Raw genomic sequence first — 27,053 nt, forward strand, 5'->3', positions numbered from 1 at the left:
TGGACTGACTCACAGCTTTGTGACTCTTCAGCCCAATAACCATTCAGCCAGCTACATTAGCATGAACTCTTAACTTATTTTTTCAATATGATGATATAAAACCTACAAAATGAGGACGGTAGTGTAGACTGTTCATGGATTGTCTCACACAATCCAAACTACTAGAACTAAAGTTGTTTGTCATCCAGGATTGTCTGAACTCCTTTTAAAGCAATATTTAATGGCTGCCATTACGTTCATTATGCTGAGTAATAGGAGAACAGAGCAGAGTGTGCTGCATGTCACCAGACACCATTAGCAGCGGGTAGACCATGAAGACACTATCATTCCTAATGGGCCAAACATGTCTACAGCAGGGCCTTTTTCTTTTCCATTGTGTGTGTGTTCTCTCCAGGTCAGGAACACTGTGTCATTTGGAGTCTCTCTGCTGTAGATTCACATAAACAATGAATGACTAGGCCTAAGGTCAACATAATGCAATATAATAAAATAGTCAGCATAGCCGTCAGCATAGCCCAGCGTGTTGTGCCTTCACAGAGCAATAGTTACAGCAGTGCTCAGTGGTCTCAGGGGGCTGGAACTATGTCTGGAACAGAGAGTACCAGCAAGAAAGTAGACAAAGACGGTGACACAGTGGGCCACCAGTGCAGGTAGGTAGAGATGGTGACATATGGCAAAGAAAGAGGAGAGACACTCTAGCACCCTGAGGAGAACAGAGCTGGGTCTGATACTGTACAGCAGGAGAGGATGTGGTCCCATTGTTATTATTCAATGTGCTAATGACAATACTGTGCCCTGGAGAAGAGGAACAGAGGAATGAAAGACCGAGAGGGAGTAATGTGTCAGATTATCACTTTGATGCAGAAGAGGAAAATAACAGAGACAGGGAACAAAATTGTGGAGAAAAAAAAGGAGACAAGATGTGAAGGAGGGAGTGGGGTTAGATAAGGAGAGCTGAACGTGTTGATCTGTGTGTGGAGAGGGCACTTAAGCAGTGGGAGTGAGGCGGTCAGGGTGTTCCTGAAACACACTCCTCTCCTCCTTCGTTCTCTCCCTCTTTCCCTCACTCCTTCCTTGCCTCCCATCTTCACTGGAGCCTAGTTTAAAAGGAGACACTGCAGTTTCCTTTTTTCCTACACTTTTGTGGTCAAAGCAGAAAGGAACAGAGACCAACAATAACTGCATTCTTGTCATTGTTGGAACGAGGTTGGATGTTCGAATGTGGAAAAATATGTGAATGTCACCGATTCAGAAAATATGATAAACGCACTGACAAACAGATGTAGATAAAAAAGCATCAGGTTGCTGCACATCAATGTCACCAACATGGCCTGCTGAAGGCTCTACAGCTCAAATGCCCTCGCTGGATGTTCTTTAGTCTGTTTATCAAGTCTGCCAGTCCAATGTACTCTGATATCTTTACATAAGAAACCTGGATGGATAAGTGGTTGTTGGAGCAATGGGCCTATAACCAGAGGCGGTGCGTAGAGCGACTAATGCATGCAATTATAGATATCTTCCATGGCTTGGTCTGCCTCAGAGGCCCACTCACATTAAACTGGTCACCATCCTCATACACTTTGTCTGCATTTCCATTTGGCTCTTTCCTGGTTGTCTCAACATCTCCGCGCTGTGTTCATTAGTGGTAAAGCAAAAAAATTGTTTTGTGGTGTTCTCACTCACTCACTGACTCACTCTCTCGCACACACAAAAACACACACACGAGCACACAAACACTCGGCATGGGATAAACAGCCACTCATTAACAAAGATGAGCTTTTAGTGGATAATGCTGATTTGGGATTGGACAATCTGGCCTGTATCCAAGGAGGGAATGGCGCTCCATTATATCTGGACTCTGTCAAGACTGGTTAACTCTGTCCACTTTTCAGAAACCACCCACACACAAAGTCACCAAAATTGCACTTTTGAGTAGAGTTTTGGGCCAAAAGCGTCAATCCAAAAGTCCAGAAGTCCACAAAGCATCAGTCCACAAAGTACAAGTAGACCTACACACACAGTAAATCAAGGAGAGTTTAAATGTAGAATTAAATTGACTCTACTGAAGTTATCTTAACCCTCAACAGAGTGATACACTCCCTGGAGTTAGTGCTGATAACTGGAGTTAATTGGGACTGAGTATCTTTAACTCCATTAAGAGTAACCAGAGACAGGGAGTTAAAACTATGGAGCATCCGCAGATGTGGGAGGGGCGTCATTGTCATATTTCTCAGCATACTCTGTTGCAGGTTGATTTTTAAAAAATTGTTTGTTTCAATGTTTTTTCACATGTACATTTGTTTTTTATCTAATGCTACTTAATGATATGTAACATACATTATCCTAAACTAATCTGTAAATGGTTTGGTTTATTGCAACCGTTACTGAGAAGGCTGTTTCAGTTTATATGATGTAGGTAATACCTAACAACAGTAGGCTCCTCCCTGCTCTGACATGCATTCTGAATGTAAGTTGTTGGTGATGTAAAGTTGCTGGACATCCTCTCTCTTAATTGGATACCAATAGAGATTGGATGTCACATTGCAAGCCACCATAATATGACACATTAAGAAATATGTAAATGAGACTTTACACCCTTATACCTCAAATGGGACCATATAAACTCCAAAATAGTGTTGTTAGACTACATAGGAGAATTAACTCTTGCAACTATATTAAGTGTAAACATTAATCTAAATAATTAACTCTAGAATACTGAACAACACTGCAGAGAGTAACAACAGTTATTTTCAATTAATACTGTACAGAGTGAAACGCAATGAAGCAGAGTTAAATATCAACACTAAACAACCCTGAAAAAAGAACTCTATTGCCAGAGTACGTTTTACTCAGGAGCATTAAACCCAGGTACTTGTACGAACTAAGCTGTGCTATGTTAGCATTGTGGACAACCACAGGCACATGGTTGCCGACAGATTTGGGGTCAAACACCATCTCCTCCGTTTTCTTTACATTGAGGATGAGATGGTGCTCATCACACCACTTGACAAACCTTTGAATTTCTGACCTGTACACAGTAGTTTCAGCATCATTATACATGAGACCAAGGATGGCGGTATCATCAGAAAACTTGACAATATAGTTATCGGGATTACGGCTAGTGCATTAATTTGTGTACAGTATGAATAAGATGGGTGAACTCACACAACCCTGCGGGGCCCCCGTGCTAATGTCTCTATCCTCAGAGAGGGTACTGTTAACACTAACCTGTTAAGTACGGCTAGTCAGGAATGAGTGGTACCACCTTATGGTACAGGGGTTAACACCCATCTGCTTTAACTGGCTGAGTAGGACATGTGGCTGTATCGTGTTAAACGCTGAACTGAAATCAATAAATAACAGTCTAGCATAGGCCTCTGGGTTTTCCAGATGCTTAACAATGAGATGCACGATGGTGTTGATTGCATCATCAGTCCCACGACTTTGCTTATAGGCAAATTGATAAGGATCTAACACAGGGTTCACATCTGAACGGAGCTCGCACACCATTTTCAAAACATTTCATTACGATGGGGGTCAGAGCAACAGGTCTATTGTCATTATTTTCTTTTGGACAAGGCTTTTTGGGGACTGGAGTGATAATGGCCTTTTTCCACAGAGATGGGACAGTGTGGGAGTCTACAGACCTCTGAAAGATAGGTCACCAAGCCGGAGTAAGTTCCTCTTCACTTGTTTTAGAAGAAAAGCATAGATTGCCATCAGGACCTGTTGCCTTATTCATACAGGTGTGCTTGAAGACTCTAGTGACAACTATAAGGTTGATTTCCAACCTATGAACACAATCATCAATAACAATGGAGCAAATCACATTATCACACTCAACAGAGACGTCATGTACATCAAATCTTGCATGAAAACTATTTAATTAATTGGCTTTGGTCAGCTCATCTGGTGTGTGCAAGGATTTCTTTTGCAGGGTTCATGTTGGTGATTGTTCTCATCGACTCCCACACTGTTTTGGAGTTCATTGTAAGGAACTCCTTTTTCCCATTGATTCCATGTGTTGTTTCCTTGTCTCTCTGAGCATTTGGTTGAGCTCCTTTTGCACACATTTCAGTTGTTGTTGTTCCTTGTTTTTGAATGGTTGCCTCTTGCGGTTGATCCAGTCCTTTACCTCCTTTGTGATGTACGGGGTGTTGTTTGGGTATGCCTTTATTGTCTTTTTGGGTATCCGAGTCAACACAGAAATGTATGTAGTCTGTGACAACCTGTGTTGACTTGTGCATGTCTAACTCATGTAAAATGTCCCAATCTGTACACAGAAAACATCCCTTAGGTGATTCTATGCTGTCCTCATTCCAGACATTCACAGATTTCACAAGGGGTTTACTGCTCTTGAGACCTGTACGGTAAGTGGGAATGAGCTGGACAGTGTTGTGATCAGAGTTAGACAGGGGTGGTTTGGCTCTAGCTGTGTAAAGGTAAAGGAGATGGAGGATGTACTGAGAGCTCCAAGTGAACAGAGAACCTGAGACTAAATTAGCCTGCACGAAAAAGACGGCTATGGAAGGAAAAATATGTTTTCTATTCATAGAAAGGTGGAAATTAAAGAAGGCCTGACTGAGACTCAAAAGTGAGTTGGTTAGGATGAAAACTAGTATGCAATGGTGATGTTTTTCATCCACCTAAAAGCCTGTAAGATAAAAGCACTACAGGGTTCCAAAAGGGTTTTCGGCTGTCCCCACAGGATAACCCTTTTTGGTTCCAGGTAAAACTATTTTGGGTTCCATGTAGAACCCTCTGTGGAAAGGGTTCTACATGGAACCTAAAAGGGTTCTTCAAAGGGTTCTCCTATCGGGACAGCCGAAGAACCCTTTTAGATTCTAGATAGCAACTAGTGTATGGTCACATAAATTGCAGCCAAGGCTGGAATTTTCATTTCATTTCAGTGGCCATACTTATTTTGATAGATAGATTGCATGTCTGCTCATTTAACCCTCAAGCTACCAACATAATATTTTACATACATTGTTTACCAACTGGGGTCATTTTGACCCCAAGAATAAACTATTGGAAAAAACATAAATCACAGCAAAATATCAACTTATGTCTCAAAACATCATAAGACGTGACAAATGTTATCTGAAATAAAAGATGGCTAGAATAGACTGTTATCTTTGAAAAATTACAGTTAATTAGCAGTTCTGTCAAACAAATATATGAATTTTTCCTTTATCCTTTGTGCAGCTTTTTCCAAAGTACAATCCACATTAGTACTAAAAAGCTAAATTATCATCATTTGATTATAGTATCATTTAGTTTTCAGAATTTTCAGGTAAATATTAATTGTGTCATATTTGTGTGGTAAAAACAACTGCCTTTTACAGGGGCAGTACACCAACATTTTAAATATACTTAATTTTATTGACAAAAAGGATTCAATTCACTTCAAAAAGGGATTCTGAGTGACAATGACCAAAAAATATTGCAAAAAGCATGCCCACATCTACTAAGTCACTACCAACCAAATGATATAGCACCACAAATATCATTACAAGTTGCACATATAGAATATTGGAAGATATTATAGGAATTCTGGTATTTATATCATATTTTCAGTAGAATAAGTATTTTTCAGAGAATACACACCAATACAGCACTACTTGTACATTTAGACAGAAGCTGGTTTATGTATTACAGTTTTACAAAGTAGTCATACCACTGACAGACTTTTATCAGCTGTTTTGACAACAGCTAAGAATGTACATGGTCATACCTGGGGCGGCAGGTAGCTTAGTGGTTAAGAGCGTTGTGCCAGTAATCGAAAGGTCGCTGGTTCTAATCCCCGAGCCGACTAGGTGAAAAATCTGTCTTGAGCAAGACACTTAACCCTAATTGCTCCTGTAAATCGCTCTGGATAAGAGCGTCTGCTAAATGACTAAAATGTAAAAATACCTAGTTATAACCATGGGCGAGTACTTAAGGTGCTCAATCTCTGCAGGTGATCTATCCCACTTGGCACATTTACGTCATTTAGCAGACGCTCTTATCCAGAGTGATTTACAAATTGGTGCTTTCAGATTGAATTCACTTTAGTTGACAACTCAACCAAATGTAAATCTAAACTAGACGTGGAACTGACGTCTGTGCCAAGTAGGGTATATCTGGTGATACAGGTCCCACCCTCTGATGATATGTATAACTTAATATTATGATTCCAGAGAAACCTGAATTCAAATTAAGACTTTTATAGATATGCCCTAGAATAACTACTTTTCGAGGAGAATACGCTCCAATGCAGCTCTCTATCTGAGTTCTGTGTTGCAGTATACCATAGGTAGACTTTGTATACCTTTGGCAAATTTCTATATACAAAAAATAAGGTCATTTTGGTTTTAAACACAGTCATACGATGCGTGGTATAGAAAAGTTCAATGGGGAGCTAATTTTATATCTCTGCAGATGATATGTCTATCTGGTCAAAATCACAGATACAGGTCCAACTCCACCCTCTGGTGGTATGGTTAACTTTTAATTATGTCTCCAGAGAAACCTAGATTCAAATAAGGGTCCTATTTATCCAATTACTATAGGCAGATTTATATGTTTTTGGCTGGGGTAAGAATTATCCCAAATGACTTGAATTTTTAAATAGTCAATATTGATACAGAAACACTAAACATTTATTTAGATTTGTTAAGAACAAGTTAATTGATAAAGTCATGAAACATTTGAAGAATTTAATAAACAACCTTTGGGCTATGATAAATAAAATATGCCCCTGAGGTCAAAATGACCCCAGGCGGTAGCTTGAGAGTTAAAAGGCTGACCTATTCTCAGAAGACCTATTCCAAAGAAAAAGAACATTCAAAATTGTTGTCCACAGAACAAACATACTCATTTCCCCATGATACATTTCAATTTAGATTGACATTCCAATAAAATGCTGAGAAATATGAAATACTGTTCTGGACAGCCTGGAAACATTGTTATTTATTTCAGATAAAAAATGTGTGTCTGGGACATAAATAAACCAGCAAACATAACAGTAAAATCATATCTAACAACAGTTTCATGGCATTAAATTATAGTTTCCCTGCGACACAGGCAAAGAAGAACTAAAAATGTGTATTTAACACAATCATTACATTGAGTACTTTCTGAATACTTTCAAAACTTTTTCAATTTAGGTAGAAATCTGTTTACTCACACTTCAGAGCAATTATGTGTTAGCCTATACTACATTAAAAAAAAGCAAATTTAACCAATTACTTAATCAGCGTTATTCTGTGAGTTGGGTGGACTTCAGAAGGACAAGAAATTGAGCTAATGTGTGAATATTTGTTCACTCATGTGATGTAGTGGTGTTGAAGGAGTCAGGCGCAGGAGGGTAAATCACAGAATAACAGGCTTTAATCCGCAAAAATACAGGGTTACGCATAAATGCGTCAAACACACTCCAGGGCACAAAATAGGTGCACTGGAAAATACTCCCGTCGAACAAAATACACGCGCTTCACTAACCTTCACAATAAACAATCACCGACAAGGGGGCAGAGGGAACACTTATACACAGACTAATTAGGGGATTAGAACCAGGTGTGTGTGATAACGAGACAAAACAATTGTGATGATGATTGGTGCGGCAGTGGTTAGTACTCCGGTGACGACGAACGCCGAAGCCTGCCCGAACAAGGAGGGGAGGCAGTCTCGGCCGAAGTCGTGACAACTCAACAATCTTTACTCACAGTGAGCTGAATGTATAAAAACTTGTTGAGTCGAATGACAAATTCATGTTTGCCTTTGGAAGGTAACACTGTATGTTGGTTCAGCTATATGCCCAAATGTTGAGCAAACTCACAATCCTTTTGCAGCCTTACAATTGTATGTTGAATCAACAAACTCTGCTCCAAGTGAGCTGAATCTGAACAAGCTTGTTGAGTAAAATTACAATTGTATGTTTGCTCAAAACAACTCAAAACCATTTCCCAGCAGAATTGTTTGTTTCAATACCTGTGTTTTTGCATTGATTGGTTGATTAATCGTATGCTACACAAACATAAATAACATATATTTTTCTAAACTAATCCAATCTGTTAGTAGTTTGACTTTTTTCACCCTGAGATGGCTGTTACTGAGATGGCTTTTCCAGTTTATATGATTTAGGTAGTCTCAATAATCAATCTTCCCTGCACCTACCCTGGCCATCATTCTCAATGCAGATAGGGGGTAAATAAATAAAAAATAACACATGGAATCATGTAGTAACCCAAAAAGTGTTAAACAAATCAAAATAGATTTTAGATTCTTCATAGTAGCCACCCTTTGCCTTAATGACAGCAAAGCATCCCCAAACCATCACACCACCACCACCATGCTTGACCTTTGGTATGATGTTCTTACTGTGGAATGCAGTGTTTGGTTTTCGCCAGGCATAATGGGACCCATCTCGTCCAAAAAGTTGACTCAAGTTTGCCAAAAAGCACCTGGATGATCATCAAGATTCTTGGAAGAACGTTCTATGGACAGATGATTCAAAAGTATAACTTTTTGGACGACGTGGTTCCAGTAATGCCTGGCGAAAACCAAACTCTGCATTCCACAGTAAGAACATCATACCAAAGGTCAAGCATGGTGGTGGTGGTGTGATGGTTTGGGGATGCTTTACTGCCTCAGGACCTGGACGACTTGCCTTAATAGAAGGAACCATGAATTCTGCTCTGTATCAGAGAATTCTAATGGAGAATGTCAGACCATCCGTCTGTGAAGCTGAAGCGCAGCTGGGTCATGCAGCAAGACAATGATCCAAAACACGCAATCAAGTCTACATGAAAATTGCTAAAAAGCAACAAATTGGAAGTTTTGGAATGGCCTAGTCAAAGTCCAGACCTAATCCCAATTGAGATGTTGTGGCAGGACTTGAAACGAGCAGTTCATGCTTGAAAACCCACACGTCACTGAGTTAAAGCAGTTCTGCATGGAAGAGTGGGCCAAAATTCCTCCACAGCGACATGAGAGACTGATCAACAACTACAGGAAGCATTTGGTTGGAGTCATTGCAGCTAAAGGTGGCACAACCAGTTATTGAGTGTAAGGGGGCAATTACTTTTTCACACAGGGGAATTGGGTGTTGCATAACTTTGTTTATGAAATAAATATGTAATTGTTGTGTTATTTGTTCACTTATGTTCCCTTTATCTAATATTAGGTTTTGGTTGAAGATCTGATAACATTCAGTATCACAAATATGCAAAAGTAGAGAAAATTAGAAAGGGGGCAAATACTTTTTCATAGCACTGTATATGCCCAAATGTTCAGCACAATCCTCACAATCCTATTGCAGTTGGTTGCCTTACAATTGTAAATTGAATAGAAATAATTACAGTGTACTTAATGGTCTAATTATTTTCTCCATCCCTCATTTATCTCGCTTTCCTTTCTTTCCCCCTCTGCATTCCTCTCACTTTCCCCCTGCCTCTCCAACTTCTCAAGTCCAGCCTTCCTCTCCTATTTATTTACCCTCCCACCATCCCTCCTCTTCCCCTTTACGCTTCATCCTCTCTCACTCTTCTTCCTGTTGCCGTCTACGTTTCTGTGCGTTTTTACAGCCTATTCACTTTTCTCTCTCCAGTCTATCGCCCCATTCCTTGCTCCTCCCCTGGCTTTTATACTATTTCGCGGGAATCTTTTTAAACTCCGTATCCCACCTAAAAAAAAATCAAGTTGTCTTCACTTTTGATTTCTTTGGCTTATCGGAAATGATGATGTCAAGGCAATATCCCATCTGAAATGCCATCCAGTGTGTCTCCGGACGCCTGAATCCGCACATAGATTTGGTAAAAGCAATTTTCTGTATATTTCCTCTAGTATTGGTCCAAGTTAGTGGGTGTGTGTTCTTGCACAGGGGGTGTGTGTCTGAGAGAGAGAGAGAGAGAGAGAGAGAGAGAGAGAGAGAGAGAGAGAGAGAGAGAGAGAGAGAGAGAGAGAGAGAGAGAGAGAGAGGAGAGAGAGAGAGAGAGAGAGAGAGAGAGAGGGAGAGGTGAGGGAGGGTGTGTAGCCCACGGTGATATACGCGAGAGAGGGAGAGGTGAGGGAGGGTGTGTAGCCCACGGTGATATACGCAACACAATCCTGTGGTCACTGGTCTTAACCAATGATTGATTGGTCTCAACCTGAGAATCAATAGTTGATCAACAGTTTGCAAACAACGTCCAGCTCCACGGGGAACTGTCACAGGTGAGTTACGACTTTTATTATAGCCTGTATTCAGAAGTTAGGAGAGATCTTCGAAGTGCTGTGAGTTGTGGTCCGTGTAAATTGAACCGTTGTAGGTCTATTGCCTATTTTATGTGTTTTTCTTTTATTTCTAGCCGCAGTGAATTGTGACTGGGCTAATCCATTTCTTCTTCGAGTGAAGTTCTAAATATTTGTCATGAATTAGCCCAGGGATTCAGCAACATGAGACAAATAATATAAAAACTGTTTTAAATTACACTTTTAGAGAAAACAATTACGTGTATACCTTTGCATACTCATAGGCCAATCAATTGTAAAATGTTGGTTTCTGGCCCCAGTGGCGGGTGTTTTGCAGTTCGTGGTGTTCTTTCTGGGCAAGTTTGAATAGAATTGATTAGTGTTTTACGCGCCAGTTATTGACTTGTCATTATCTCAATGAGTCGGTGTGTGTTGTCTGGACTGTCCTCTGATCCTTATTCGCCACCAAAGGACAATAAACTGGTCAACCGGTGCCGAACAACGACCTCCAATTCTGTCTCACAGCATTATATGATGTGTGTAGGCTATCAGACACAGAATAAAGATAGACACAGGATAATTATGAGATAAGTGGGTATAGGTCTTTGACTTTGATCATATTGCATTGTGTAAGCAACAAGGCCAAGGTCAGATGTACATACCTATTTGTAGTCTATGTAAACAAACAATGAATGGAGTCAAAATATGTTTAATACTATCATATCGATCTCATTGAATATCAGACCTGATTGCATGGTATTGCAATTTGAGAGTGGTTACATTTCTGCAGCCCAATCCCTCATCTTATCAGTCAGGCGTTTCGAAATCACAGATTTAGCCTTTAATGCATGTTATTGACAAATGTTTGAGAGTTGCAATTGGCAGAACACAGAGAAGAAACATTTCACCAAGAGTGTGATACTGTCCAGAATGTGAGAAGAATGTGAGGAGGTTCTGATAATTTGTCAAAGTGGAAAATGGGTTCTTGCCAGTTGCCTATCATTAACAAATGTTGACACCTCAGTTCCCATAGCACTTAAAACTTTATTTTCTTTCCACAGTGCCGTGCATTTCAAATGTTCCTTGCTTCATGCATTCCTAGCGAATCCTTTGGTTCTATCAATAGCATGCTTCCAGTTAGAATACCCGCTTTGGGTGAAGGCCTTGTCTGCGTTAGCATTGGACCCAATACAGAACTTTTGACATGGGAACCGAAATGCTGCATCTGTAATAACCGAGTATTGCAGCCACTCTCATCCTATGAAACAGTTGCTATTAATTGAACGTTTTTGGACAGAAAGCCTGCAGCTAGGGTAGGATTCTAGGCTAACCTGGGCTGGCTTCTCTGTTCCAAGATCATCAGGAACAGGTGGAGGGGGCTGTGGAGCCATTATCCTGGTGGCACTTGTGGAAGGGGGAGTAGGCTCTTCAAGCGGAGCATCATCGCTGCTGTGCTTGGCGGCGGCGGCCTCTGGTTTCGTTTCTGATATCCATCGTGGCAGTGGCAGATTATCTGGTTAGCGCTAAATAGGCTAATAACACTAACACCTTTTACAACTAGCAAAGAAGCTAACTAAACTCTGTAGTGGTGGGGCTTTAACTGCAAACTTGACCCCTTCCTTATAAATCTAAATCAAATATTACAGGTGGAGGCATATCACGTTATTTACCTAGCCTACCACAGATGAGAAGCGTTTTTTCTCGCTTTTTATGGAAACCCAAAGGAGTCATACCTAACCGCCAAGTGGCTTTCCATAGCCCACCTACACACACACACACACACACACACACTCTGCGTTGCGCACAGCGCAGCGGAGATAGAGATTTTGCGCCAACCTGTCACTCAATTTGAACTTTCTTGCTATTTTTATATAGAGACATAAAACGGAAGTGGCACAACTTTCAACTGAGGGGGCTAAGACTCCTTTTGCCCCTTCGTGGAGCCAGGCCCGTAAGCAGAGGTGTTTTATGGAGATCCAAATATCCTATGCTTTTTCATTTGGAACATAGGCGCATACAGACACCGCTTGGCTTCATTGTAACCGCGAAGCGGCCATGGTGCGCTCGCATATGGGGCTCAGCCAGAACTCTTACTTTTGTAACTTAATGAAAACATTTTAACAATGTGAGTTAACTGATTTGAAGTTGGGAAAATAGATGGCAAAAATGCAGAATGGTGATAAATGCCTGTAAAGAGCTTTGGGAGGAAAAGTATTTCACAGATTTAATCATGTAATATTAGGCCTACTGATTATTTCTCACTATCTACTTGCGAGCTACTCATTGACAGCCCACGAGCTACTGGCATTCACTGACATTCAGTTTTCTGCTAAGGTGCAACCTTTGGTAGGTTGATGGAAGGCACTACAGTGAAGCCTAATTTGACATGCTGTGCTGATCATGGTTCTTACAGGCAAAGTGAAATGATACAATGAATTTGCTTGTGGTGCACGCAGCTCAAATGATATGTAACAACACTATCGGACATATGTAACAACAGCACAACAAAATAGCTTAGTGGTTAAGAGCGTTGTGCCAGTAACCGAAAGGTCGCTGATTCTAATCCCCGAGCCGACTAGGTGAGAAATCTGTCGATGTGCCCTTGAGCAAGGCACTTAATCCTAATTGCTCCTGTAAGTCGCTCTGGATAAGAGCGTCTGCTAAATGACGTAAATGTAAATGTATAATGCAGCGATAATGAGAATCCAGTGGGAGAGATTACTTTGTAATGTTGTTTGTTCCCTGGGTATAAACTCTGTCCTTGCTCTAGTATGTGTTCCTCCTCTATTTGGACACATATTATCCATCCATTCTCTCAGCCTTTCCTATATAACATTATGCACATGGAGAACTTGGTCTCTTGTTAAAGACTCCGTCTAGACCACTGTATTAATCACTCTCTTTTCCCCCTCAGGATGTTGCAAGAGGGACTCTCCCATTGAATTCACTGCTGGAGAACAGTCCTGATGATGGTGTCAGGGACAGGGTGGATTCTCTTCTGCCTCTTTCTACTGGGGGAGAGAACAGCAAGTAAGCGAAACAAGACATTTACATTTTTGTCATTTAGCAGATGCTCTTATCCAGATCGACTTACAGTTAGTGCATTCATCTTAAGATAGCTAGGTTGAACAACCACATATCGCAGTCATAGTAAGTACATTTTTCCTCAATAAAGTAGCTGTCAGCAAAGTCAGTGCTAGTGGGGGGGTGTTATGGGGGTGTGCTATGGGATTATTTAAGATATTATTTGAAGAAGTAGGAGACAGTTATAGAGGTACTATTAATTCTACGGGATGTTTCCATACTGAATAGGTCAACTTTACTACTTTGTCTCAAAAGTACCTCCCAGAGTGACTTTGCTTTCAAGAGCTATGTCTCAAAGGTCAGACTTTAGTTTAGCAAAGTGAAAGTGGAATATTCAGAGACTAAAGAAAACGGTTGAAAGTTCAGTAGGGGGGCATTCCCCAGTTAGCTCTGTTCAGTCCGAGAACATCAAGCTGTCTTTTAGTAATAGTGGGCCAACATCCACTTCCAGGAATAAGAGAGCAAGAACCAGAGACATACTGAGACGTAGACAGAGAGGCTGAGTGAGAGGGCTTGTCTGAGAGCAGAGCAGTCGAGTGGAGCAGTAGAGTGTTTATGTGGGGGATTGACAGAGACTTGTTGCTCCTGTTTGTCAGTGAGAGCAGAGAGTCTGCTGATGTGCATGTGCTGCTGACCCCATCCATCCTGCATATTACCAAACCTCATTCCTAGTTCGGATGGTCTCTCTGTATTGTCTTTTTTAGGGACATCAAGTGTTTTGTTTCTCCCTTCAGGGACCCAATCTATATTAGTTTGTCCTCATTGTTCCCTGTAAACAGAGTATACAGCCGTAGCTTCATCTTGAGTGACCTCTGGTTGTCTGTGCAACTGTGTAGTTGACGGTGGGGAGGTGCAGTGCTCTCTGTCTCCAGCGGGGGCGCTCCACCCTGTGCGGGGGCTGTTGGAGCGCTTTGAGGCTGGCCCGGGCTGTGCAGCCAGAGAGAGCGGGGAGAAAGAGACCCATGTGATCGCTGTGGGGAGAGCGACACGCAGCCCTGACAAACAGGTGCCCCTTCTCTGTTCCTCACAATAGGACACACCCACAATCACACACCCAATACGTTGCGTCTGCCTTCCCTGACCCCATCTCTTCCCTTCTAGGTGACTGTGCTCCTGAGGCCCCTGTCTCTGTCTCGTCCCCCCCATCAAACTCTCATCCTGGTACTGAGCTCCAAGCAGCCAGTGAGCTGGTGGTTGGAAGCCGAGAGACTACCCCCGGATCTGCCTGTGCTGGTGCAGGTCAGTCTGTGCGTGCGTGTTTGTGTGGTGTGTGTACCTCTTTTAGTAATTAATCTTTCATTCAACCCCCAATAAAAAAAAAAAAAGAGAATAGTTGCTTCCTCCCGTGAGGAACTGATAAAAGTACTAACCCCTCCAGTGTGTTTGTGTGTATGTCTGTGCAAGTGGGTTGTTTTAGAAACATAGTAATAGAAACATCCATTTGTGGGGGCCTATGTGTTATCATGTCTCTCTCTGTAACCACAGTGTCCCTCTATGCCCCAGGTCTCTCCTAACTCTACAGTGCAGCCCTACAGTCTGGCAGTGCGGGTGCAGCCAGTGCCCTCTCTGCCTTTCCGCCCGCGAGCTCTGCTGCGCTGGGCACTGCATCGCCATGGCTCCCTGTCCTCCCTCACACACACAGCCAGTGCCAACCGTGTCTACGTCCGCGTGGGAGAGGGTGAGCCAGCCCCCCACACACACACACATACAACTAATACACAACCCTGGTTTTTGTGTCTTTCTCTCTCCCTTTCCAACCAAGTCTCCCCTCTGCCCTCCAGATACCACCATGCCCAGCGTGTGCCAACTGCAGTCTCTGTTCCTGTCACACAACTACCTGACCTCTGACCTGCAGCCACAGGAAGTGCAGGGCTGTGCTCCAGTTGGCGGAGGCGACCCAGAAGTACATGTCATCAAGCTCCATTCAGCAGGGTCAGGGCTTTGTGGGTAAGTTTAGGACGTCTCCAGCATGTGAATAAAATCATGTGAAGAATATCAATCTCTGAAGCTGTTCAAGTAATACAATGTTCAGGTATTGGGTTATCCGGTAATCAGTTTCAAAGCATTTTCTCCCACTCCATGCCTTTCAGTGACCTGTCTCTCCCTCTATCCCAGCTCTCTGCAGGTGGAGGTGACTGTCTCTCTGGTGCCCCCGGTGGCCAACGCTGGTTGGCACAAGCTGGTGCTGATCCTCAGTAGTGCCGTTCCAGTCAACTGGGCTCTCACAGTCCCAGGGCTCCGGGGACACATCTCTGTCTATGTGAGGACCCTATCCAGTAAAACTTGACACATTATGGTATTTTTCCTATCATGTGGGCTAGAATGGGTCCTTCACCTGTTCTGGAGTTTGGTATAAAAGTCATAAAAGGGATATAAGTACAAAATTATGATGGACAAAATAACTAAATACATTAAAGGAGCAATACAATCATTGAGTGAAGGCCAAGCTGAACGTGAGTTCAAAATATCAATGGACATATCTCTCAGGTTATCTTGTTGTTAAATAAACCCATTCAACTTGGCTTTGACGGGGCTTGTCAGGTTATCTTGTAACAGAAACATCCCTTCTTTTTTTTTTTGGACCATTTCTCTCTTGTTCTTTCATCTCAGTCCTCCAACAGTGTGTCCCCACTCTACCCTCCGGAGCCTGACCTGACACTGACTAGCATGCTCACCTCTGACCTCTCTACCACCCATGACCTTTTGAGCTGGGCCAATCAGAGTGGCTTCCCCAAAGTGGCCTCATACACAGAGGCTGACCTGGCCAATCGCTTTGTGATCAGACTGGCTGGGGGAGGGACAGGTCAGGACCTGTGTGTGTCTCTTGTGTCTCTCATTGTGTGAGTGCACTGGATGGTTTATTTTGTGTTTCCTAACAGTGTGTTGGTGTTTCTCGTAATTCATTATGTTGTCTCCCTATATTGAAGGTCATGTTATCTCTAAAAAGGTGCTATTCTATGTCCCTCTCTCTCTCTTTCTCTCCCTCTCGTCCTCCCCACAGAAGGTGGCCCCCCTGTGCGTATGCTGGGCAGCAGGCCCCCGTGGGTCCAGGAGCGCAGGCTGAGACAGTGGCTCAGTGGGGGAGGAGGAATGGCCAGTTGGGGCTGGGAGGCCATCAGTGTGCAGTGTCATGACGGACGACTCAACGTGGCCGTGGACAGACACGTTCTGCAGGTCACTTTCACTATGTGGTTGTACTGGTAGTTTAACGTGTTAGCCTGCTAGCGAGGTTATGGCATACAAATACCAATATACTGTATGTAGACCTACAGTGTATTGTAGGTTCTTATTTTTTATTTTATGATGGTACTTAGTGTAGTTTTTGTGATGCTCTCTTTCACACAGACCCTGTCTCTCCCGGTGTCGGAGGTGACACTGCAGGATCCTCAGTGCCTGGCCCAGTCCAACAGCAGCCATTTCCTGTTGGCATTCCCGGTCATTTCCTGTGGGACTGAGGGGCTGCTGCAGGGAGAGCCCAGAGGGGTGCAGTACAAAAATGCGGTAAGACAGAGAGGTGGTTTAAAGGGGTAAAATATCTGCAGAGAACATTTAACATGTTCTGTGAGATGTTTCTGCAATGTTTGTGTCTCACCATGTTTTTGGGAGGTTCAACATTGAGTCCAAAAGGGTCATGGAACCATGAGTCTGGGTGCAGACGTTTACCAGTGATTCTGTGCTAAACACAGTCAGCAGAAAATAGAGCAGAGCTGTGTAATAGGGACGTCCGGCAGCCTCATCACAGAGGCAGATCTGATGGGGAGAGAGCAGGGATGGGCTTCCCTTAGGTGGGGGGAGAGAGGGACATGGAGGTCACTATGGAGCCCCTCACTATGTGTGTGTGTGTGTCTGTATCTGTGTGTGAGTTTGAGAGAGATACACAGTAGAAAGGCAGAGGAAGAGAGGAGTAGAAGAGCAGTGCTGCAATTGTGTTGTTGGTTAGTGTGATCTGAAGTGCCCCTGAGGGTTATGTAAGTAGTCTGTCTTATCTCCCCCAGGCGCCACATGGGTGACCGAGGTCAGAGTGTCCGGAACACTGCTGATCAGCCTGACTGTAGCTAGGCCTGCGGACGGGAGTGTGGGAGCTGGGGGCTGGAGGGAGGGAGGGTAGTGGGAGTGGTGGAGGTCTGGGAGGAAAGGGAGCAGGAGAGGAGGGAGGGAGGCAGTGAGACAGACGTGTAGCATGTGAATGAACTACGATCTACTAATATATCTACTGACGTCTCTCACTGCTCTAGTGTATCAACTCTTACTTACAGTATATTACTTGTCATGTTTTGTGTCTATCCATCCTCTCAGGTGTTGCTATGGAGAAACAAGCCTCTGGTTGCCGTGGGCAATGAGACAGACAAGGATCCCACAGAGTGGACTCCACTGGTCATACATGTGAGATGATATAGCGTGTGTGTTTGTTTGTGTGTGTTGTCCAATTTCACTCCATATTAGTGAGAGAGAGAGAGAGAGACATGTATATCTATGCTTGTCCTTATCATTCCATACATCTCCCTCTCTTTTCCATTGTCCTCTTAGTTCAGCTGTTTGGCTGCAGTCCCCAGCGCCCCCAGCCTTCCTGTGGAGCAGCCCGCTCTACAGGGGCCGGGGCCTCTCCCCAGGGCCAGGGCCAGGGCCGGCCCACTGGTCTCACTGCAGCTGTTTGTTACAGAGGGCTATGAGCAGAGGCAGACCGGTCCTTGTGCCATCACTGCTGACAACCATGTCTATGTGGAGGTCAGTTTGCCTGGCTGTGTGTGTGTGTGTTTAATTGTGTGTATGTCTGCCTGTCTGCTGATGTAGCTCCTGCTGCAAGAGCTACTTGTGTTTCTCCCTCTGCTAGTCTTCTACAGTATCAGCTGCCTCAAGGCCAGAGCAGACTTCCTCCAGAAGGCTATTATAATCACATCTAGATATGTCACAATAAGGCCCTTCTGTAAGAGCTCTGTAGCCCTGCTATTACAGCAGTAGAGCACAGCAGGTCGTAGTTGGTAGCTAACACTTTACTTAACAGAGTACTACAAAGTACTAGTGTAATTACAATACTTATTACACTCTACTTATAACATATCAGCACAGTAATAAGACCATGGTAAAGTAATGTGTTACCCATATTTTCTCTGACTGTTTTTGCCAAGCTTTCAGCCAAGGGGGCCATCGGTGGGGGTGTGGATGTGCGGTCCTGTATAGTGTCTCCTCTATCGGACCCCCGCGTGTCCCCTGGCTGGTCAGTCATTAGAGACGGCTGCTCCACTGACTCCTCACTGACACTCAGCAAAATGACACATGACCAAGAGGATGAGGAGGAAGAGGAGGATGATGAGGAATATTATGAAGAGGAAGAGGAGGTACCTAGAGGCCTGTCGTTCAGGCATCCAGGAAGGGCTTGGAGGAACAAAGCAGGATTGGCAACAGGACTGAGACAAAGAGAACACGGTGGGAAGAGGGGAAGAGGAGGACGAGCCAAAAGGAAGGAGAGCGATGGAGGAGAGGAGGACCAGATAAACAGACTGAGGTTCAGTTTTGTCCTTCGGCCCATCTACAACAACTCTGTCCAGTTCCTGCACTGTAGCATCCGTCTGTGCGGCCCTGAGTCAGTGACTCCAACGGCCATGACACAGAGTGGCTGTCCGAATCCCTGGGGCCTCCGAATCCCTGCCCTCGTATCTAAACTACCCAGCCAACAGGTACAGTACATGTTCTATATTTATAATGGCTAGTAGTATTAATGACTAATAGTAATGACTTACCCTCCTCTCTCTTCTGTTAGTGTGAGTACAGAAACCTCTCCAGACCCATGCTGGTCAATCAGCCTGTTGGTGCGGCCAGACAGCTGGCGCCACCTGCTGGTGAGTAGTAGATGGTCAATGGTCAGGCCCACCTCCTGTGGGCCTGAAGTACATTTTACATTTTAGTCATTTAGCAGACGCTCTTATCCAGAGCGACTTACGTGAGCAATTAGGGTTAAGTGCCTTGCTTAAGGGCACATTGACAGATTTTTCACCTAGTCGGATCAGGGATTAGAACCAGCGACCTTTCGGTTACTGGCACAACGCTCTTACCCACTAAGCTACCTGCCGCCCAAGTAGTTCACTTTCACTCTGTGTAAAGGGGTGTTTCTCTCTTTTTATCCAACTCTCTCTCTTTCTCTCTCTAGGTCAGAGAGGTCAAATGCCCAGTGTGGTTCAACTGCCCAAGCCTACACCAGCCCACAGCAGTAAGTAACTGTAACCTTAACCCTAGCCTCAACCATAACCCTAGCTTCATGTCCACACCCTGGCTCAACCCTAACCCTAGCTTCATGTCCACACCCTGGCTCAACCCTAACCCTAGCTTCATGTCCACACCCTGGCTCAACCCTAACCCTAACCCTAACCATAATATCAACTCCTGGATGTTCCTATATGTGTGTATTATCACAACAGTGATATTAACTGTGATTTGGCATAACTACTACTTTTCCCTCCCATGTTTTTCCCTCCCAGGCTCTGGGGTAGAGACAGGCTCAGTGTTGGGGATTGTGTTTGTTGCGTTCCTTATGGGCATCAGCCTGATGGGGGCGCTGTGGTGCATCTACTCTCACACAGGTAAACACACAGGCCAGGTCCTAAGGTCTATCTCCTGGACCAAAGGCCAAAATACTGAGCTATGCCACCATATTCACAAATAAACAGAGAACATTCTATACCTGCTGCTACTGTTTATCTGTCACTTTATTTCTAGTTATATGTACAGTACCAGTCAAAAGTTTGGACACACCTATTCATTCAAGGGTTTTTCTTTATTTCTACTATTTTCTACATTGTAGAATAATAGTGAAGACATCAAAACTATAAAATAACACATATGGAATCATGTAGTAACCAAAAGTGTTAAACAAAACAAAATAGATTTTAGATTCTTCAAAGTAGCCACCCTTTGCTTTGATGACAGCTTTGCACAATCTTGGCATTCTCTCAACCAGCTTCATGAGGTAGTCACCTGGTATGCATTTCAATTAACAGGTGTGCCTTGTTAAAAGTTAATTTGTGGCATTTCTTTCCTTCTTAATGCGTTTTAGACAATCAGTTGTGTTGTGACAAGGTAGGGGTGGGTATACAGAAGATAGCCCTATTTGGTAAAAGACCAATATCATATTATGGCAAGAACAGCTCAAATAAGCAAAGAGAAATGACAATCCATCATTACTTTAAGACATGAAGGTCAATACGGAACATTTCAAGAACTTTGAAAGTTTCTTCAAGTGCAGTCGCAAAAAACATCTAGCACTATGATGAAACTGGCTCTCATGAGGAACGCCACAGGAAAGGAAGACCCAGAGTTACCTCTGCTGCAGAGGATAAGTTCATTAGAGTTAACTGCACCTCAGATTGCAGCCCAAATAAATGCTTCACAGAGTTCAAGTAACAGACACATCTCAACATCAACTGTTCAGAGGAGACTGCGCGAATCAGGCCTTCATGGTCGAATTGCTGCAAAGAAACCACTACTAAAGGACACCAATAAGAAGAAGAGACTTGCTTGGGCCAAGAAACACGAGCAATGGACATTAGACCAGTGGAAATCTGTCCTTTGGTCTGATGAGTCCAAATTTGAGGTTTTGGTTCCAACCGCCGTGTCTTTGTGAGACGCAGTAGGTGAACGGATGATCTCTGCATGTGTGGTTCCCACCGTGAAGTGTGGGGGTGCTTTGCTGGTGACACTGTCTGTGATTCATTTAGAATTCAAGGCACACTTAACCAGCATGGCTACCACAGCATTCTGCAGCGATACGCCATCCCATCTGGTTTGCGCTTAGTGGGAATATCATTTGTTTTTCAACAGGACAATGACCCAACACACCTCCAGGCTGTGTAAGGGCTATTTGACCAAGAAGGAGAGTGATGGAGTGCTGCATCAGATGACCTGGCCTCCACAATCACCCGACCTCAACCCAGTTGAGATGGATTGGGATAAGTTGGACCGCAGAGTGAAGGAAACGCAGCCAACAAGTGCTCCGCATATGTGGGAACTCCTTCAAGACTGTTGGAAAAGCATTCCTCATGAAGCTGGTTGAGAGCATGCCAAGAGTGTGCAAAGCTGTCATCAAGGCAAAGGGTGGCTACTTTGAAGAATCTCAAATATAAAATATATTTTGATTTGTTTAACACTTATTTGGTTACTACATGATTCCATATGTGTTAGTTCATAGTGTTGATGTCTTCACTATTATTCTACAATGTAGAAAATAGTAAAAAATAAAGAAAAACCCTTGAATGAGTAGGTGTGTCCAAACTTTTGACTGGTACTATACATATCTACCTCAATTACCTCGTACCCCTGCACATCGATTCGGTACTGGTACCCCGTATATATAGCCAAGTTATTGTTCTCATTGTGTATTTATTATTACTTTTATTACTTGTTTTACTTTTCTATTATTTCTCTATTTTCTTTCTCTCTGCATTGTTGGGAAGGGCCCGTAAGTAAGCATTTCACTTATTAGTCTACACCTGTTGTGTAGACACTATTACGACTTTCTTACTATTTTTGAGATAAATAGTGGGTTTATTCAGCATGTATAAACGTTAGTGACACACTTGACATGTGATTGGTTGCAGGAGCTCCTCCACCAACCAGAAGAGGGAGCCTGCTCGAGAATACTAACCCTGCTTTATTAGACTCTTCCAACAGCTCTGTGTAGAGGTGAGATGGAACGTGATAAGAGTGGAGCAACACACACAACAGCTGGGGGACCACAAAGTAAAGAGAATGTCAAATTTAGACTAGTATACTATAGGCTTATCATGGTGGCACTATCGCCCTATGTGAATTAGTCAAGCACCTGCAGATTGCAATAGTGATATCTTGTATCATGTGTAAGAAATACGATATTATCGTTCTCTATCTCATTTTCAGGGTTTTCTCTGGTAAATCTGAGACCAAGGGTAAAGTGGGACAGAAGATTAAACATCTGGTGTGTGTATGTGAGTGTGTCAGACCTGGGTTCAAATACATGCGTATTTAAGTATTTGTTATTTAAATACTACTTTTCTGTGTATTTTAGTATTTTTGAATAATGTGGCCAAATCAGCAATTTCTATTTGAAGTATTTGAAATTATTTTCTAATAACTTCCTATAAATAGCCGAAAATGTTTTCAAATACTTATTTCAAAAACCCCTAGGACCAAACAGACCTGGGTTCAAATGCATGCAGTATTTGAACATTTGTATTTCCAAATACATTCCAATATATACTTACTTCGAAATGTCTTTTGAAAGTAATTGAAACACCCTAAATAGTTTTTGAACCCAGGTCTGGTGTGCGGGCGTTTGTATGTGTAAATACATGTACACTGAGTATACAAAACATTGAGAACTTCTGCTCTTTCCATAACATAGACTGACCAAGTGAATCCAGGTGAAAGCTATGATCCCTTATTGATGTCACTTGTTAAATCCACATCAATCAGTGTAGATGAAGGGGAGAAGAGAGGTTAAATAAGGATTTTTAAGCCTTGAGACAATTGAGACATGGATTGTGTACGTGTGCCATTCAGAGGGTTGAATGGGCAAGACTAAATATTGAAGTGCCTTTGAACGAGGTATGGTAGTAGGTGCCAGGCGCAACGGTTTGTGTCAAGAATTGCAACGCTGCTGGATTTTTCACGCTCAACAGTTTCCCGTGTGTATCAAGAATGGTCCACCACCCAAAGGACATCCAGCCAACTTGACACAACTGTGGGAAGCATTGGAGTCAACATGGGCCAGCTTCCCTGTGGAACGCTTTCGACACCTTGTAGAGTTCATGCCCCAACGAATTGAGGCTGTTCTGAGTGCAAAAGAGGAGGAAGGTTACAACAGAAACAAGCACTACAGAGTTTAGAGAGGAGGAACACATGAAGTCAAAGATATGTCATGAGTAGAATACAGTATGTGTGAGGGGAATTGCCATTATCCAGACCCTTATTGTATATATCTATGTTGTAACTGTGACCCTTTGTTTGATATTATCTGTGCTGATCGCTATATAAATTAAATATCTGTGACAAGAGTTTTTGTGTTTTATCTTCAAATAAAGTGTGGGTGAAAACAATGAAATGCTAAACTTAAAGTATTTAATTTGTAATATTTAATATTTAAATCTAAATCCCTTTTTATATATACTCATGCTGACCAGGCTGTGACACTGAAAAATATACAGTCAAGTTGTCTCACCATAATTGTGGAGCATGATTTCAACATAATCATTGTCTCTCTCTACTCGTACAGCAGTCAAAGACGTTATTTTTCACATGTTCCCCATGACCTGAATGTAAATTATCCCCTTGGGTGGGCTGCCTCAGTAAAGTGAAAATGGCAGCTTCATTCATACATCAACAATGGGAGCTACAATTGCACCACTCTCTGAGGAAAATGGCCAATTACAGTGGGAAATAGGGGTTTGCTTAGTCTCGCTACAAACCACCTTTTTATAATAAGGTGTCTTTTTTAGAAGCACAGTAAAGACTAGAGCCTTAAGGGCTGGATTAAATCCATAGCGCTGAAGTTCGGCGTTAAAGTGCGATTGAAATTTAAAGGCAACGTTTCCGCGTTGGCGGAGACAGCATTCACGGTAAACGCTGCATACTGTATGCCGGCTCAATCGAAAGTTATCTTTAAATTTAAACCACGCTACAACGTTGATCTTCTGTGCTATGGATTGAATCCAGCCCATACACTAGACAGTATATGGCATTGCTAGAGATGTTAACAAAGTGATCAGGTACAGGAACCTCTTCCCTTCAAGGCACTATCCAAAGGGTCAACCTGAAAAGCAGCGAGCGAAAATAAATCCACAAAAAAAATGCCCAAATAACTTGAACACAAGTCATGTGCTTAGCCTCAGTCACTAATCAAAGTACTATATAAACACGAAACTGCAAATACCGGTCAACAATCTCTATACAAAGCACTCATTCTTGTGCTACATACAGTACTTGAGTAATGCTAAATGTCCATTATGCCTCAGCTCTGTGAGTACATGCTGCTGTAGACACACTGGGTCTCCTGGTGGTGCTGTAGGTCCAGTCTGCGCTGGAAGCTGCGTTGGCAGTGTGTGCAGCTGAAGGGTCTGTAGCTGCTGTGTTTACGGCTGTGGGTGATGAGGTTGGAGCTCTGGCTGAAGGCCTTGCCACACACCTGGCATACGTGGGGCTTCTCACCTGAGACCGACAGGGACAGACAGCAAGACGTGACATGGAATTCAAGAAGAGAGATACTCTGAGAGCAGCCAGTGTGGGGCAGAATCCTAACTTCCAGATGGAAGCAACCTTTGCACAATGTGTAAGTTGTACTATAATGTACGCACACCTGCTGACCTATGTTCAACACACGATGCTCATTTGTGTATGTGTCCTTCCAGTGTACCTCCCCGCACCTGTGTGTATGAAGGTGTGTTTCTTCATGTCAGACTTCTGGTGGAACCTCTTGCCACAGTACTGGCAGGGGTAGGGCCTGGTGTCAGAGTGGATGAGCAGGTGGGTGGTCAGGGTGGAGGAGCGCTTGAACACCTTCCCACACACCTTACAGCTATAGCTACGCTCCTGGAACACACACATTCACAGAGATGTGGTTAGGATTTTGCCATTTCGTTTTTTTTTTTATAGTTTGTGTTGGGAAGTGGAGAGACCTCCACCAATGTACTTCTGCTAGATATACCTTTGGTCTTCCGTACATGCCCAGAGCTTTTCTGAACACGTAGGGGTGCTCTCTGGCTTTGGCTGACGTGGCCAATGGGACTGCATGCACGTTGACATGTGACTTGTGTAAATGAGTCTTCAGTACAGCTCCTGAGGACAAGACCTGAGAAAAAGAGAAAGCTAAGAGTAACAGCAGATGTACCTCATACTCCCAGAGATGTCAGCCATATTCAACACAATTACCCCTCACAGCCTCTATTCTCACACCAAACAAATCTGCTGTTATGTCATTTTCTGACATGTCACAGAGCCCTGTCAAGTACAATTTCCACCACTCTACTGTCACTCTTGTTTCAGGTCACAAACACCAAACAGTATCTCATTTATTCTATTTTGGTCATGCCTGAAGTGGTTTGCATGGCTTGGAACCACACACTTTTGGTCGATACACCCAATAAGGGCGGACGTGGTGTTCTGATTAAATTGTAATTCCTGACCCTTGCTGGTTCCTCTTACCTTTTCACAGAGGGGGCATGGGCTGGTGGAGTTGTGGTCCATATGTGGCCTGTGGCTCAGTAAGAAATGGACCAGTTTCTCCAGCTCCCTCTCTCTGTCAGGGCCCCGGGGCCATTGTAGGGACCAGAGCAGGGCAGACTCGGAAGGCTCCACACCATCATACCCTGGGGTTTCTGTGGAATAAGTGACATACCAGTGGATTGAGTTTGAAATAGATAGTTGATAAATAGATAGTTGATAAAGATAGTTATGACAATCAAATGTAGGCAATTTGAAGTGTTTCACACGATGGAATACAAATAAATACAAATATCTATATCTACTTATTTCTTATTTACAATAAATAGACAGTGTAGTGCCATAAAGTCAGGATCAGTCAGGCACCTGCAGACCAGCTGGTCCAGAGGTCAGCTGGCGAGGTGCTGTGTGGTCTGGTTGCCATGGTGTCCCAGCTAGGGCAGGGGTAGTCCAGGGTGTCTTTGACCTCTGACCCTGAGCACAGGTTGTCCTGGGCCTCATGGAAGGGGCTCCGATGTGGGGACCTTACTTCCTGCCACGCCCTGTTCTGCCTGTCGTGATGATTTGTATGAGGTTGTGGCTGGTCAGGGTTTGTGTGTTTGGTGCCTTTAGAGAAGCAAGGGGGATGAGACCCTGGTCTCTTACTCTTGACCAGGAATGAGCGAGGCATGACAGAGCTGAGGCAAGAGGAAGGTGGAGAGTGTGAGCGAGATAAATACCTACACACAGACAAGAGACAAGACGAGGAGTCATTTGAAATTCACTCACAACTTAATGACAGATTCTTTATTAAAGAACAACAACTAACTAATATTATTTGTAGATTTTTCATTTAATTTTCTACAAATACCAATGCCCTAAAGAAATACATTGAGTATACCAAACATTAGGAACACCCCCCTCCCCTTCATCTACACTGATTGAAGTGGATTTAACAAGTGACATCAAGAAGGGATCATAGCTTTCACCTGGATGTATCTGATCAGTCTACTGTATGTCATAAAAAATGACATACATATATATACATTTTTTATTTTATTTTATTCAATTTTTATGTCATGGAAAAAGCAGGTGTTCTTAATGTTTTGTACACTCAGTGTATTTATCCACAGAATCATTCACCTCACTTACAGAATTTCTGGAGAATGTGAAATGTGTTTGGATCGTAATTAAATATTGCTGCAATTAAGTAATGAACATAAAATAGTTTTGATATACTGGATAAAGATGTTTCTACTGTAAGAGATAACAAAATTTGAGATAATACATTTTTTGATAACATTAACTTTCATTAATTTATTTTCCACGTAATGTAACAATCATTCACCAAATTTGTGAAAAAAAACAATCAAAACGTTTTTTTACAATTTATCTGTGAAAATATACAATTACAGATTGCCGAAAATTTCTACACATCGTACTTATAGTAAGCTGTAATGTCACTCATGTTGCTCTGCATTAGTATTCCTTATCTTCTTATGTAAATGTGAAACACACACCTGTTGATAAATATTCAGTTAAAATGCCAAAGCCTGTGGTTTGGGTTAGAAATGCAGCACGGCCACCTGCAA

At 42.9% G+C, this 27,053-nt stretch overlaps 2 protein-coding genes across 6 annotated transcripts; one reads left to right on the forward strand and one right to left on the reverse strand.

Annotated features, from left to right (window-relative positions):
* Positions 1-9,551: 9,551 nt before the first annotated feature.
* Positions 9,552-22,691, forward strand: LOC121569438 (transforming growth factor beta receptor type 3). 5 transcript variants are annotated; one of them, XM_041880406.2, is made up of 19 exons: positions 10,009-10,197; positions 13,130-13,245; positions 14,136-14,305; positions 14,401-14,538; positions 14,803-14,977; positions 15,081-15,246; positions 15,415-15,559; positions 15,910-16,102; positions 16,301-16,473; positions 16,645-16,800; positions 17,596-17,682; positions 17,827-18,024; positions 18,426-18,974; positions 19,058-19,136; positions 19,445-19,504; positions 19,773-19,874; positions 21,744-21,748; positions 21,888-21,972; positions 22,186-22,691. In XM_041880406.2, the coding sequence occupies exons 2-18, from the start codon at positions 13,182-13,184 to the stop codon at positions 21,945-21,947; spliced, it is 2,520 nt and encodes an 839-aa protein (XP_041736340.2). In that variant the 5' UTR covers positions 10,009-10,197; positions 13,130-13,181; the 3' UTR covers positions 21,948-21,972; positions 22,186-22,691. The 5 variants fall into 5 exon arrangements, with proteins under 5 accessions (XP_041736337.2, XP_041736340.2, XP_041736339.2 ...); XM_041880405.2 differs by having other exon boundaries at positions 21,888-22,691; XM_041880404.2 differs by lacking the exon at positions 21,744-21,748.
* Positions 22,692-23,443: 752 nt separating this feature from the next.
* Positions 23,444-26,193, reverse strand: LOC121570510 (zinc finger protein Gfi-1b-like). Its single transcript, XM_041881971.1, has 5 exons — positions 25,849-26,193; positions 25,465-25,637; positions 24,968-25,111; positions 24,687-24,852; positions 23,444-24,471 (listed from the first exon to the last, which is right to left on the reverse strand). Exons 1-5 carry the CDS (start codon positions 26,150-26,152, stop codon positions 24,275-24,277), a joined length of 984 nt encoding a protein of 327 aa, XP_041737905.1. The 5' UTR covers positions 26,153-26,193; the 3' UTR covers positions 23,444-24,274.
* Between the last annotated feature and the right edge of the window lie 860 nt (positions 26,194-27,053).

Source organism: Coregonus clupeaformis, chromosome 7, assembly GCF_020615455.1.
Source record: "Coregonus clupeaformis isolate EN_2021a chromosome 7, ASM2061545v1, whole genome shotgun sequence".
Taxonomy (NCBI): domain Eukaryota; kingdom Metazoa; phylum Chordata; class Actinopteri; order Salmoniformes; family Salmonidae; genus Coregonus; species Coregonus clupeaformis.